Genomic DNA, 15,453 nt, shown 5'->3' on the forward strand with positions numbered 1-15,453 from the left:
CCTTTCCCCTTGATTTTGAGGATTAGAGAAAAAAATTGGCAAATGGATAGATTGGTTGAGAGCCACACTGGACACCACTTTAGGCATAAAAGTAGGGTTAGTCCTGAGGGAGACCCTGTCAGCATGAAAAATAATGAAGGGTTCCACAGCCATAAGTGTTTGTAGCTCAGACACTCTTCTAGTTGCAGTGAGGCTGTTTTCCGAGAGAGGAATTTTAACTCTGCTGAAGCTGCAGGCTCAAAGGGGGGTAGTGTGAGCTTTTCCAGCACACAGTTAAGGTCCCAAGCAGGGGTGGGGGCTCTCCTTGGTGGCCAAAAGTTATTAGCCCCTCTCAGGAACTGTTTGATGAGAGGGTGAGAAGAGAGGTGGCTCAGCGCTGTAATAAGTAGACATGGCAGAGTCATGGATCTTAACGGAAGAGAAAGATAGGCCTCTGTGGAGTAGGTCTGGCTAGGTAATCCAGGATGAAAGGTAAGGAGGGCAGTGCTGTGTCTGCTCCTTTAGAGTGAATCCAGGAACAATACCTTTTCCACTTATCAGGATAGGATTTCCTTGTACTGGGTCTTCTGGCTTCAAGAATGATGTCCAGCACCTGCTTGTTTAGGCTGGCCATTAGAGGAGAATTCATTGAATAAGCCAGGCTGCAAGGTTCGGGGTTTGCAGTTGGGGATGCAAGATCTGTCCTTCCTGCTGAGTGAGGAGGGTTGAGATCTGGGGTAGGTGCCATGGTGGCACCGGTGACAAGACTGTGCGGTAGTGGGTACCAGTGTTGGCGTGGCCAGTCTGGGGCAATCAGGATTGCCCTTGGTCTTTCCAGGCTTATCTTGAGTAATACTCTTGTAACAAAAGCCATAGGGGGAAATGCATAGATTGAGAGGTTTACCCACTGGAAGGATAAATAGGGCATCTACTTTCCAGGCCTTGCTATGAGGTGTCCCGGTGCAGAATTTGCTGAGCTGGTGATTGTAAGGGGAGGCAAACAGGTCCACTATCGGGGTCCCCCATTTCTGGGTTAGAAGGCTGAAGGTGTTGAGGTCTAATTGCCACTTGTGTGGGTTTAGGAGATATCTGCTTAAGTAGTCTGCCAGAGAGTTTTGTTTGCCTGGCAGGAATTGAGCTTGCAGGTGAATATGCATGGCCAAAGCAGTGTTCCACAGGGTCATGGCTAACTGCAGAGTGGGTAAGAGTGGGTTCCCCCCCTACTTGTTGATGTACCACATCACTGTGGTGTTGTCGGTTTTTATTAGAAGGGGTCCTGGTGAGAGTAGGTATCTGAAAGCTGTAAGAGTGTGCTGAACAGCTAGTATCTCTTTTTGGTTGATGTGCAGATGAATTTGGCTCGGGCTCCAGTGGCCCTGAATGCACCTATCGTCCAGATGTGCTCCCCAGGCATAGTCTGATGCATCTGTGATTAGGGTCTGGACAGCGTGGGGTTGTGTAAAAAAGTCCCTTGTTGTGGTTGCATGCTGCTGCCCACCAAAGAAACTCTGTCTTTAGACAAGGTATGATGGTTTCCAAGTCCTGAGAATGTTGGCACCAAAGACTTAAGTACCACTGAAGTTTCCTCATATACAGCCTGGCATATGGAATTAGTAAAATGCAGGAGGCCATGAACCCTAGAGCCTGCAGAAATTTCCTTGCAGATAGCAGAGATCTGGTGGCCTTTTGAGCGAAGTAACCTGTTAAATAGGCTTGTTTTTCTGGAGTAAGGAATGTCATCTGGGATGCTGTGTCCAAGCTTGCTCCCAGGAATACAATCTTTTGATTGGAGACCAGTTTTGATTTCTTTTCCTTGATAAGTGTACTCCAGGGAGGTTAGAAGGTCCTTTACAAATGTCAGAGGCTGCAACAGCTTTTCCTGTCTGCCTGCCTGAATCAGGCAATCATCCAAGTAAGGGTATATTTGAATCTTTCTCTGTCTGCAGTAGGCAATGGCTGGAGCCAGACATTTTGTGAAGATTCTGGGAGCAATGGATAAGCCAAAGGGAAGTGCAGAGAAATGATAATGCATAGATCCTGCCCTAAAACGTAGATATTTCCTGCATGAGTCCCTGATAGGGATGTGCAGATAGTATGCTGCTGATATTTCAGCATGTGGCACTGGCAATTCAATGCCCTAATGGCGAGAGTTGCAGAGGTGTATACTTTTTTACCCCAATTGTCTAAAGCTCAGGAATCCCTATCCGAAGGTGTGGGACTCTTAGCTGTAGTTGTTTTTATGCCTTTAGGCCCTTAGGAGACGACCTCTGGGTCAGCAGTAGGATTTTTGAAAAGAAATTTGAGAGAGTCAGGGACTCTGTAGTACCTGTCTGGTTTCCTTGGAATTGGACTAGATTCCATAAAGACATCATCCACAACATCCAGAAAAGGAGGGCTACCTAAGGGTCTGTGCTGTGGCAGATCTAAAAATTTCCTGAGTCTCTTTTTGGACTGAGGATATTCCTGGCATTCCCTGTGGAAATGCTCTCTCAAGGTATCTAGGGTTTCACCAAAAGAAAAATCCTCTGGAGGGGAAGCAGAAGAAATGGATTCCTCTGCATCGGAGTCCTCATAAGCAGATAAAGGCATGTCTTCGTATTCAGAAACCTCATAGTCGGACTCTTGGTCAGTTAAAGTTGCTGGGGACAGGGCTCTTTCTTTTAGCAGGGGTTTTTCAGTGATCTTCAGACTCATTGCTTTAGTCTGTTTGGGATATTTTTGCAGTGACCCTACTGATAATGGCCATCAGCTGGGTACAACAGCCCTGCCTTTCTAATGCTTAGTCAAACATTCCGCTTGTGCTGTGCTGATGAGGTCATAAGGCCGAAATATGCATATCCACAGCTAGTGGGATTTTGGCTTTATTGGCCTGAAATTGTCCATTAAAATGATGAAACAAGTCATGGACATTCAGAATTGCGAATTAGCTGAAACTCCTGATGTTCATAAGGATCAGTTGTATATATCCCATGTGCCTCTGACATAAGAGTTATGGGAGGGCACTCAGTGGAAGTTCAAAAGACTGAATCAGAAATCTGGTGAAAAAAAAACTATGCATCTGTCCCTGCATATTCCTATTCAGGTTCAGAATCTTGAACCTTTTCAGGAAAAGAGGCACCCCTCTTTCTTTTACCAGAAACTCCTTTATAACGCAGGATCAACAGACTAAACTAAACCCTGAGCCAGACTCAGTAAACTACTCTTAGCCAAAGAAATTTGCAAAGGAGTTGATATATGCTTGGCTTTCTGTTTCTTTTGGACAGGAAAAATGGGTCCAACTGTGTTACTAATGGCAAGAGGTTTCCTGGGGACTGTACAGCATTCTGACACAGCAAGGAAAGCTTCCCTGTTCCCTCCCCCTTGGTAGACAAGAGTGGTTTCTCCATTGCCCACTGAGGGATGCCAACAGCCACAGAGAATGTGGCTAACCCCCACTCTATAGTGGCTGTAGGTGCTACACCAGAGGGATCCAGGTAAAAGAGGAGTGGTCTGAGGTACAACAAATGGTCACAGTAGAGTCAATGACCTGTGGCTGAGGCAAATTACTAGCCTGCTGTGGTGGCAAAGGCTGTTTGCTTAACTCATTCACTCCAATTGAGCTCAGGAAGTTTGCACTGTACAGCAGAGAGTCAATCATCTGAAACGTCAATTATCCGAACTAGCCTTCCAAAGTTTTGTGGTAATTCATCAAGTTTGAATATGTAAACATTATATGTATTCGCTTGAGCATGTTTTTTGAGCTTGAAACCAGCTTGTGTATGAAAAATATTCTTTACTGTCCACTGAAATTGCTGAATGGTTAAAAAGTGTATTCCTGCATTCAGAAAAAAAAAAACAAGATTTTAGAAGATTTTTATCTGGTTCAATTGTATGTTTGATTATCCAAACTACCCTAGGTTGCAATTAGTTCGGATAATCAACACTCTACTGTAACTTCCAATGTGCGGAGCCTATGCCTTTTAACAGAATCAAAGGATGTCCTCACATTTCAAACAAATGTATTAAATCTGAAACCATAGGGGTTATATGAAGGAAGTATAAATGGGAATCTCTTCAGTACAAACTATTTTTAAAGAAGTAGTATTCTTTAGTTTCTAGGTCTTAAACAGAATTTTATTAGTCACAGTAAACACAGTAAATATTATGTTTGTAATATTTTGTAAACAACTTACAATATCTCAGCAACCACTCAAGTTAAAAACAAATCACACACTGGAGCCGAATAAATTTAGCGCTTTCGTCCTGTTTATTAAAGAACTTCTTCAGAATCACACAATATATTGCTGACAATTTCTTTTTATATGAAACACATCCCATCATCATATCCTGTAATAATTAAACCTTAAAGGCATAGTTGTTACATAACCAATGAGCTTCAAAAACATAATATTTTCATACAGTTCAATTTATACTCAAATACAGCCTTAAAATAAAGCTTTGAACAAAACACGTAATTGTTGCATCTTTGTGTCAAAAATTAACATAGTTCAGGTAACTTTTAACTGAAACTTTGTCACAGATACCAGGTATTAAATCAGCTCTTAAAAAATCTGCCATTTCAACTCTGTTCTCTCTAAAAAGTTATTAAATGAACCTACAAATGTCTGTGTTAACTTTTTCCACTACAAAAAAGTAAATTTCCTAACATTTTCACGACTTAAAAAATGCTTTGCTAACGCAATATTTGTGTCTTTTTTCTTTATAGCAATGAGGTGTTCTCTAACACTGTATCTTAACTTTCTTATAGTCTTTCCTATACAGAAATTTTCACAGTTGGAACATATTGCAAGATACACTAAACATTCACTCTGGCAATCAAACCTACCTCTGGCTGTTAAAGTGTATTTTAAATGTTTGAAATAATGACTTTGCACACCCATCATATATCTACACTGATTACAATTTGTACAGGCAAAAGTACCCAGCCTAGTAATAACTATCATGATTTTCACATTTAAAAGATTCTGGAAGGTGGATACAATTTTTTTGTTTTTTTATTAATAAAATTAGGTTGAGTTCCTGTAATTTTACTCAGTTCCTCATTGCCCAGAATAATTTTCCAGTTTTCTTTAACAATCCTTTTAATATTAGGGCCATCAACACTCATGGGTACTGGAAATACATATTTGAATTCCTCATTCTGTGTTAGATTCTGACTTCAATCCTTTTTCTGAAATCCAACTAAGAATAGGGGGATACTTATCATCCCTATGATTCTCAACATGTTTAATTACATCATTAAGCAGTTCAACTGAATGCACCCTACAAAGAAAGAGCTGCTTAAGTGCTTCAACTTCTACTTTAAATTGTTGGTCGTCACTGACCATTCTACCGAGTCTAATTATTTGACACTTAAATACATTAACTTTCATATATTTGGGATGAAAGCTTTCAAAATGTAAATAGTTATTGGTAAATGTTTTCTTCCTGAAAACATTACTCTTGAATGTCTTCTTATCTAAATCCATCCCTACTTCAGCATCCAAAAACTGGACTAATGTACCTTTGTTACCAATAGTAAATTTAAGCCAAGTTACTGTTTGATTAATCTGTCTGAAAAACTCACTGTTCACTGTTACCTGCCCAAACAAAAAATAAATCATCAATATAACGTCTGTAGTACCTTACATAATTAAATAAATCCATCTTCTCCAAGAATGTAACTTCCCACCAACATAACACTAAGTTGGCAAAGACAGGGGCTACATGAGCCGCCATCGCTACCTCACTTATTTGTTGATAGATTTCTTTTTCAAACAAAAAATGATTGTGCAGTACTATTTCCATCAACTGACAAATAACAAAGATGTCATCCTTATACTTCACTTTACTCAAAAAAAAGCCTCATAAACTCAATACCCTCATTTTAATCAGTTGCTGTATATAATGAACAGATGTCCAAGGTGCATAGCAAACTTTTATCTCCGTGAAACTGGAAGTGTTGAAGCTCTTTCAAAACATCCAGGAATCCCTAAGATACCAATTACTTTCTAATTAATATCTATTTACCTGCACTAGACAGAGGTCAAATATTAACACAGTTGAGTTTGCTACTGTGTAAGTTTTAAGAAGAAATATTTTAAAACCTTGCACATAGCATGGCTTTGCAATTATTGATGCAAATATGAACAAGCAATATTTGACTCCTAGAGGCATCTGTAGGAGTTAACTGCACCTGGAGGCATCGCTAGGATGTAAGGAGTTATTTTTTTCTTTTTATGTCTGGAAGGTGGACAGACTGTGGGATCAGTAGTCTGTTCCATGGTCAAGTTGAAAATGGTGCTTTTTTCCTGAGGAAGACGAGCAGCAAATGCTGGTAAACACTACCAGTCTACAAAAGTTCATTATTTGACAGAAAAACACAGTAAGAAGAACTTTAAAACACTATGCCAGCACTACAAAAGTAAGATAAACACCACTTCTCCAGAGAAAAATATTTTCAGTTGCTTTAAACCACTTTTAAACTGGCAGGAAAAACAATCTCTCCATTTAAAAGTATGTTACCATCTCGTGACAGTCTGCAAAATACACATTTCTAGCTTTAAAATAACTTTCCTGAAGAGTTAAGTAATAGAACATCAACACAAAGAAAATGCAAGTTTTTTTTTCCACAAAAGGAACTTATCTGCCCAACAAATGAACAGCACAAGCCAACTGTCGATACTCAAAAACCTCAGAGAAACATAATCTATGGTGGCAGTAAAGTTCTGAAAGGTTTTGCACCCAAACTTCTTTTAATCAGCTCAGCTTGAACAATATTAAATGTTTGGGCATGTGGAAGGTGTCCTGAAAGTTTGGAAGCTGGCCATCTGTTATATCCTTGGCAGGATAAAACCAGTGTAGCCAAGGCTACTGCAGCAGTGAACAATATGAACAACCAGTGGTTCTGAGGTAAGTAAACCACTGAGAGTCCCCCTCAACCACAGTATCCTGTTCCCAGTACAGAAATCCTGAGTAAAATAGAATTTTTCACACAAAATGTTCACATAGCATTTATACATGCATTCCTATAGAAAAACAATGACAGTCCAAGAACAATACTGTTCATAGCTAAACCACACATTTCAGTCAGAAAAATAAGACAAGTGGATGGTTTTACTCCGCAATGGACTTTACACAGCTCTAAAGGCTCGTTATCTGACTGACAGTCCCACTGGAAGCATTGAAGGAGCGCTCTTTGGCAGCAAAAAGCTTTGAAGCCTTTTACCCTGCAAATGGCTTAATATGGAGTTGTGCTCGAGTTCCTGACAGTTGGAGAATATGGAAGGTGTCCTTTAGGCTTTGCAAGTTGGCCAGTTACAGGGGGTAGGACCCATATAGCTTACACAACTGTAACTCCAACAGTGATCTATGCAGTGAATATATCCACTTTTGTTGAGGAACAGTGATTAGTGTTTACTGTATACAGGCAGCTGTGATTTGGAAATTATACTTGGCAGAGGTGTGGCATGGCAAAGTCCCCCAGCTCAAAATAACTTGCCGAAGTCCCCAGTAAAAATTATTTAAAAGTATTTAAGCTTGTTTCAAATTTTCTGTGATACCCCCACTTGTAAAAATGTTTCTTATCCAAAAAAAGACCTGCTGCCTGACAGCTATCTACATGTTTCATGGGGAAAACATGATCAAAGTAAAAAATGAACAGCAAATAAGAAACCAGCTCAAGATAAATTTCTTAAAGGATTGCTGCACAGGTTATGGACCACACAATAGATTAGCATTTTGTTTAGTTTATGGGTAAAGCCTGCAAAGATGACTGCAAGTCTCCAACAAATGTAATGAGCTTCTGAAAATACTGCAATCCTGTCCTTTATTACAAATGCTGTCATATGCATTTCAATACCCAAGGCTTATACGTTATCTAGTTATGTAAATATTCTCTGCATGGCAACAACAAAAAGGCTTTCAATGTTGGTAATTCTTTAACAGTATGCTTATTAAAGCTTACTTGCATCTTACACAATCTCAGACAAGCTTACCTGATGGTCATTAAAGCATTGCTACTTACACACAGAGCCAACAGGCACTGCAACAATATGCATTTTCTGAATAATAAGAAACATAAATCAACAGTATGGAAGGGGAGATACTCTCCACACTTGCACTGCATAACTGCTCCTTGCCTTGCTTAGACACATCCAGAGTCACTACATGGGGGAGTTGGGTGCAACAAGTATGTCACAATTTGAAATGTCTCTGGCCAACGGTTACGGCCCTGACACATTTGTCATACCTCTCAACCTCAGAGCAAAAATTCTAGACAAAGCCATAAATATAAGTGGGACAAAGGCCCAAAAATAAGGGCAATTTTTAAATATTGCTCTTATAAACTTAGAAAGATAATAGAATAGTAGGTCTTGCATTAGTATGGATCTTCTGAAGGGTATGAAATCTGAAACTCAAATGTCTGTCATTATTTTCTAATTTTAGATGTTAATGATTTACCACTGATTTCCCAGCAAACCACAATTTTATGAAAAACTGTCCAAAAATGTGATGCAAAAATATAAAATAGCCTCACAATACAGCTGGGAACCTGTCAAAGAAGGGACACTTTTTTTTTATATATTAGTAATGTTAACTTGAGCAGCTGACAAAAGAGAGAATCTACATGCACTTCTGAAAAAAGTAATCTATAACACTGATCATTACAATTTATTTATTAATTGTAAACCTCCATGTTTTCTTCCAAAATTGCCATTTTGCGGAGGGATTATTAGAGGGAGAGCAACATTTTGAGCCAAAATCGGGGACAGTTGAGAGGTTTGGATATACCTAATTCTATAAAGAGATTTACTTGCGAGTACCTCTCAACCTCTTAATGCAGGAAATCTGGACAAGGCCAAATATATTGGGGGAACACACAAACAGTACTAAAAATTGCTCTTGTATACACTTAAGACAGTTGATAGAATAACAGGTCTTGCTTTAGCATGCATTTTTCTGAAGAGTATGAAGTCTGAAACTCAATGAATGTCACTATTAATTACTCCATTCCTAAATGATTTGCCAGAAAACTACAAATTTTATTAGGGACAAACTAAAAATAAGAAGCAAAAATCTATTCATTCTGCAAAAATCTGGACAACTGAGAGGTATGGTTCAGCCAGGGCTGAGTTTGACGCCCTTCCCCCCCTCACAAAATCATGGTCAAATGTGGCATCCCCTTGCAGCCATTCCAATGCCCCATTACTTGGCTATTTCACCCCATTCACCACAAACACTGCAATGTGCATACTGCTTTACCTCTACAGTGATTTGGATTTCATTTAAAAGTTTTATTTTACATTTTACAGCACAAACACTAATAGACATCTGCCACACAAATCAATGCCATCTCACAATGAAATCAGACTTGGCATTAAAATGTCTCTGCCCTTGAAACACATTCATTGAAACAGCACTGAAACAAAAACATTCAAAGAAAACACATATGACCTGTGGCAGATAAAGATTAACTTTGGGCTGTTTTCAAATCATAGGCTCCCTTACACACAAAACATACATGTGTTCTTTGATACACCTTCCTGATTACATTAAATTATATTCCTTGCATAATACAGTACAGTGGTTAGAGGACGTTTTAAATTTGTTTTAAACATTTTTAGAGTAAACAATGAAACAAAACGCATGCACCGATGACAAAACTGCTCAATTCAGAACATTTCCAATATAAAAGTCTACTCAAACTTCTACAATCCACCAGTATCAGTAAATATGCACAATCTCTGCAGAAGTAAAAGTCATCTAAATAATTCCACATTAAAGAGATCTGTAACTAATGAAGAGGTTGTTGCTAGCAAACAACTTTATATTTCATCGTTTCATCTACAAGTGCCCGTTGCCCTTAAGGAATAAATTGCCTGTGTTACATTAAAAAAATAAGCTAGTAATATTGCAATAGGGAATGGATGGTAAACTGATAACAGGTTCATAGTTACTAGGCATCTCCGCCAAAGAGGACATTCTCAGGACTGCAGCATCCTTTAAAAGCACAGTATCAACAAGACACCTCCATACTATGGGAGTAGAACACACAGCCTTCTGCATCAAAAGTAAGTACACTACCTGTTGTGCTATTAACAATGCAAGCAATCTCAGAATAAGCAGTACTAAACTTCTCTTCCCCTGAAGCTCTCAGCTCCTTGTAAAATCCATTCAACTGTATCTTGCAGCACAAGAAATCTGGAAAAAAGCCAACATTTATTGGTGAGGAGGAGACAAAAGCCCAAAAAACAGGGACACAATTTAAACATTGCTTGTATAATCTTGGAAAGTTGCTAGAATAAAATGTTGTAATGCCGCAATGCATTTCGCTGCCAAGTCTTGAACCCATGACCCTGTGCACTACAGTAAGAGCAACATACCACTATGCCAAATCAACTGTTTCTTGAAACTAAAACAGGAAGACTGAAACTTAAATGGCTATCATTTAGTGAATTCAGTTCTCACCATAGCTCTCAACCTCTTATCACAAAAAACCTGGACAAACCCAATAATGGGGGGATACAGCCCCAAAAATAGGGACAAATTTCAAATATTGATGTTATAAACATAGAAAATTGCTAGAATAAAAGGTTTTGTATTGCCATGTACTTTCTGAAGAATATCAAGTCTGAAATTCAAATGCCTGGCATTATTTAGTGAATTAAATCCAGAAAAGCATAGATTTTATGAGCAACAGTATAATAATATGAGGCAAAAATCTTTTCACAAGTGGTGGTGGGTAGGGAATTCAGGTTCTTGCTACCTGCACCAAGGTACAGGGTTTGAGCCCGAGTTATTCTCTAACCGCTACTGTTTCCCAAGTCTCTCTAGCCACCAGGTATATTTATCTGGGGCATTACACACAGACACTCAAGACACAGACACACAAGACACAGACACACAAGACACAGACACACAAGACACAGACACACAAGACACAGACATGTATTGAAATACAAGTCCCAAGCTCTGTTGAAGAAATAAAGCAAGTCCATACACTCACCGATACAAATCTGGTACCATTGAAAGCTTACCTAAGGGCTCTGTTGAAGAATCTCCTGCTTTGTGTGAAGAAATACAAAATCCCAGTGATGAAATACAGTTACTGCTAGAGCAGGCTGAATTATCCAGCCTGCAGACATTGCAGTCTGGTCCCCTTCCAGTCTATGTGGTTAGTAACTGCACAGACTTCTGGGCAGCTCTGTAGTCTGATGCCTTCTTCCTAATCCAAACTGCTGTTAAACCAGTTTGGATTCCAGCTCTGGAAATTTTTTATTTTCTTTGTTATTTTCATTTTCTTTGCAGAGCGGGGGGGGGGGGGGGGCTGCAGTCCAACAGCATGAGCCACCCCTAAGGAATGTTTTTCTAAACCATAATCCCTTCACTGGATTTGAATTAAATGCGTAAAAAAATTCAAGACCGATTATGCTTTCAAAAAAAATTTCTGCATACATGAGAATGATTATGAAAACTAATTAGTAGACAAGTTTTGAGTAGGAAACATCACAGATGGTAGTTAAAGATAAGCCAGACTAGTGGCATAGGGGTATAAATCCCAAACTACAGCCCACTTAACCCAAGTCTGATAAATGGCTTGGTGACTGACTGACTGTGCTGGCTGGGAGGATGGTTAATGCCTATTCTGGGAAGGGAGGAAGGTGATTTCCTGGAAAGCTATGTCTGCCATTTTAGGTGATGTGAAGCGAAGATCTCACAAATCAACAAAAGCAAAAGCCAATCCCAGGTATGCATTACAGCTGTCCAACATGATGTCAGTGTCTCCAAAGCCTCTTATGCTATGGGAGTGCACGTGTAGAAACAGTGGAGTATTAGGCAGTCCCTGCTGTGACAAAGGTGTACATGTTCACTTCTCACCTTTGGAGTTTCCTCTCTTAAGAGGCCAAAGATGCCCCCATGTGGCCATACGAGTTTACCAGTTGCTTTGATTTCCTCCTACATCCTAAAGACAAGCAGATAGGTGTGCAGGTGATCCTTTTAATTGCCCTTTGTATGTGTTTGTCCACCCTGTGACAAACTGACATGTCCAGCAGGGATTCTTTGTATTAATCCTTCTGCTTTCCAGCCTGAGTAAGATAAGTGGGAATCAGAAACTAAATTAATGACTAAACGAATGAGAAATTAATCTGAAGCAAAATCCTGTGACAAAGATAAGTCATTTCCATAGCTGCAATTAAAAAAATGGTTAAGAGACAGCTAAAGTCAGAACTGAAGATAATCCTATAAAGCAACCACAAAACATTTCCATCATTCATGCTGTCGTACAGTAATTGTACATCTTATGTATGGATAGTTAAAAGCAGTGCAACCATTTATAGTCTACTTTTAGGAGTTCCAGTATAAAATCAACTAAGCAAGTGATAAAGTAATAAAAAATAAAAAATGATGAGCTACCAAAATTACTCACTTGAAATGCCCTTTCCATTGCTATTGCAAAATAGTATTCCCTCCGAGGATATCTCCTTTCACAGATAAAAACATGATTGCATATTCTGCCTTTTTCACCCGTCTGCTTGGTAAATAACTTCTTTCCAATCATTTGTGAGGCAATGCTTCTGGCCTCCTCTGGGCTGAAATTGAAAGAAATGACAATCACATCTGCATCAAAACTGTGGGCTGCCCTGAATATGTATAAACACAATAATTTACTTAGAGATTAGCCTAAGCATGTAACCTTTTCATGCTTGTGTGGCCAATCCATCTACCCTGTTCAGAAAATGTTATGAACTAATTGCCATTTACAGACATTTATGTGCAAGCAAAGTTATAAACATAGAAAAGCAGACTAAAATGTCAAAATGCTAAACAAGTATTTCTGCTCATTAGTAGCGGTGGAGGATTAATTCATTTTTGTTAATTGCAACTAACTAGGCAGAGCTCACTTACACTGAATGAGTGGATAGAGAAACTCAAATTTGTACTATTTTTATAATAACTGTAATGATAAAAATGCAAACACCAAGTGGCATACACATTGTGTAGTCAACAGCAGTGCCAGCAATGTCATATTACTAGGCTTGAGGGAAAAAAATTACATAAAACCAACAGGTGGTAAAACTCTGGGCAGACACAAATGCAAAGCATGCAAGCTGTATTGCATTACAGATATTCATAACATGAAATTTACAGCACTGGAAAAAGACATGACTTGCATTATGAAAATTGGAGTAATTAAGACATTACCTATAATTATATTACAATCAGTACAGTTCTGAAAAAGTAACAGAGAGTCTGCAATTACACACACAGTTTTTACATTTTTACAGATAATGTAGCACTAAAGCAAGAAGGAATATGCAAGGAAATAGATTATAATATTACAACTGTAGGATTACTGTGAGTGATGCAAGTGTAAAACGTATTTTGTTTCAAGTCATAGAGTTCAAACAATTAGCCCTGGAGTGCCTGATTAACCCATTTATAATTTGTCACTGCTGGGAACTGCGCAGCACTACTTCACTTAAAGGCTGCTTGCATACTGTTGACCTGGTTGGTCTTTCACTAAACTGACTTGAGGCTAGTGAGATGATTTGTTTTAAGGAATTCTTACCTCTTTCCTGACAGGTGGACAAGAGTAAATAACTAGGCCTACTTTCACTTTGTTCTCCATTCCCTCTCCTTCCCATGGTGTCTTGTAGCATTCAAAATGCATATGATCATAGGAGGTTACTAGGCTATTGGCCTTAAGGCTTCTACAAGCTTACTAACTAACCATGTTATACCCTTTTTCCCCAGTATGGGCCAAGATATGTAGTCTATGTTTACACGCAAATCTAAGATCAGCACCGGCTGTCCCCGTCTAAGAGGGACATAGATGAAACCCCCGGTGTAAATTTACAGTTTCCCATTCAATTGTCCAAGTTACACTTAAACAGAGTCATTGAGGAGTTCTGTTTTACATGAACTGGGAGTTTGTTCCAGAGGAGTGGCAATCTCTGGGAGACGCATCTGTCTCTCCAACATGTCCTGTTAATATTGCAAACTAGGTTAAGATCCCTAAAGCGAATGAATCTTGTCCCACTGGATTTGCGGATATGCAGCAGCTTCATCAAGACACGTTCTGAGACTGCTCTGTAGGCCAGGCACAAGTCGTCTCTAAGCAATCTATACAATATAGAGTAGAGTAAAGTGATTAGGCCTTCAGTCTGTCAATGTAGGTCATGTGTTGTAGGCTCTGAATTTTCTTGCTAAGAAACCTCCAAGGTCTCCTCAGTGCTCCAGATGTCTGATGAGGTACATACAGAAGGCAGCATTGTACTACATTACTGGTCTGATGAGAGCAGAGTATGGGGGAGTTGCAACTTCTTTAGCTTTGGATACTATAACCTTGCTTACGAGGTATGCAATATAGAAGGCCTTCCTTACTACTGTGGGCACCTGATGATCAAAATAAGCCTATCAACTTGTGTTCCTAAATCTCTCACCACTAGGTTTGAACTTGGGAGGATATTATTATCTCATTACAGCAGACTGCTCCTCCAGTCATTTCGGCAGTTACCTCCTACCAACGCCTATGTGTGTCAAACATTGCTTGATCATATTTGCATTAATAATTCCAGAAACATGCGACATACGAGATATCATAAGATTTCATCTCATAAAATACATGATAGCAAATAATTTTATTGAAATGTGACCTCTGTCAATTGCAGCTAAAGAGATTATGAATACTACTTGTACACTATTTGTATTGTAATAAATGTTCATATTTCTTTAAATATCTCAATATTCAGGTAGCACAGACAGAACTGCATAGCCTGAAATGAAAGCTCACAGCTGTATGAAGAAAATCCTGCTGGCAATATGAGTCTTGCTTGAATGGTTACTGAAATATTATAAGCTGTTTATACAACATTACAAAATTAATGTTTACTGCCTTTATTTTTGCTTACAAAATCCAGTTTAAAGCATCAAACTGAATAAATTACACTAAGATTAATGTATCCTGAATAGTTTGCCATTCACATTTTTCTAGTAAGACTTATGGTTCAAGAGATACAAATATTTGTTTGAACTGTAGGGTGACAATTTTTTTCAAAGGCTCAAGCCACACCCACTAGGAGTTAAACACACTCAAGAGCTGTACTGGTGGGAATGGGTTAATGTTGTAATTAGCAGAGATTTCTTCTTTGGCAAAGGGGTGATCATGCATTTTTTCATTCAATTTAAGTCAGTGGCTTTGACATCAATCATTTGTCTGTGTAAACCCATTTTGTAGTATGCGGACATCTTTGGGGGACTCTATGATTGCACCGAGTTTGCAGTCATCAGAAAGCTTAGTAAGCCATAAGCCATCTATTTTTACCAAACAGTAGGGGCCTAGTACGGATCCCTGTGGAGCACTACTGGAAATGGGTCTGCCAGTAGAGTTTGTTTCCCCAGTTTAGACTGTATGTGTTCCGTTTGTGAGCCAGTTGCCATCCATCTAGTGAAGCAAGGGTTATTCCTCAGCTGGGCGAGTTTCTCAATGAT

The 15,453-nt window shown here is 39.0% G+C and overlaps 1 protein-coding gene across 1 annotated transcript in view; it reads right to left on the bottom strand.

The window, feature by feature from the left end:
- The window catches only part of SUCLA2 (succinate-CoA ligase ADP-forming subunit beta), a 730,522-nt gene that overhangs the window by 414,299 nt on the left and 300,770 nt on the right, over positions 1-15,453 (bottom strand). Inside the window, exon 4 of the mRNA XM_044071591.1 lies at positions 12,389-12,551. Within this exon, the coding sequence (XP_043927526.1) occupies positions 12,389-12,551 (163 nt within the window). The remainder of the gene's footprint in view (positions 1-12,388; positions 12,552-15,453) is intronic.

This window comes from Protopterus annectens, chromosome 5.part0 (genome assembly GCF_019279795.1).
Source record: "Protopterus annectens isolate FY-2018-M chromosome 5.part0, PAN1.0, whole genome shotgun sequence".
Classification (NCBI taxonomy): Eukaryota; Metazoa; Chordata; order Ceratodontiformes; family Protopteridae; genus Protopterus; species Protopterus annectens.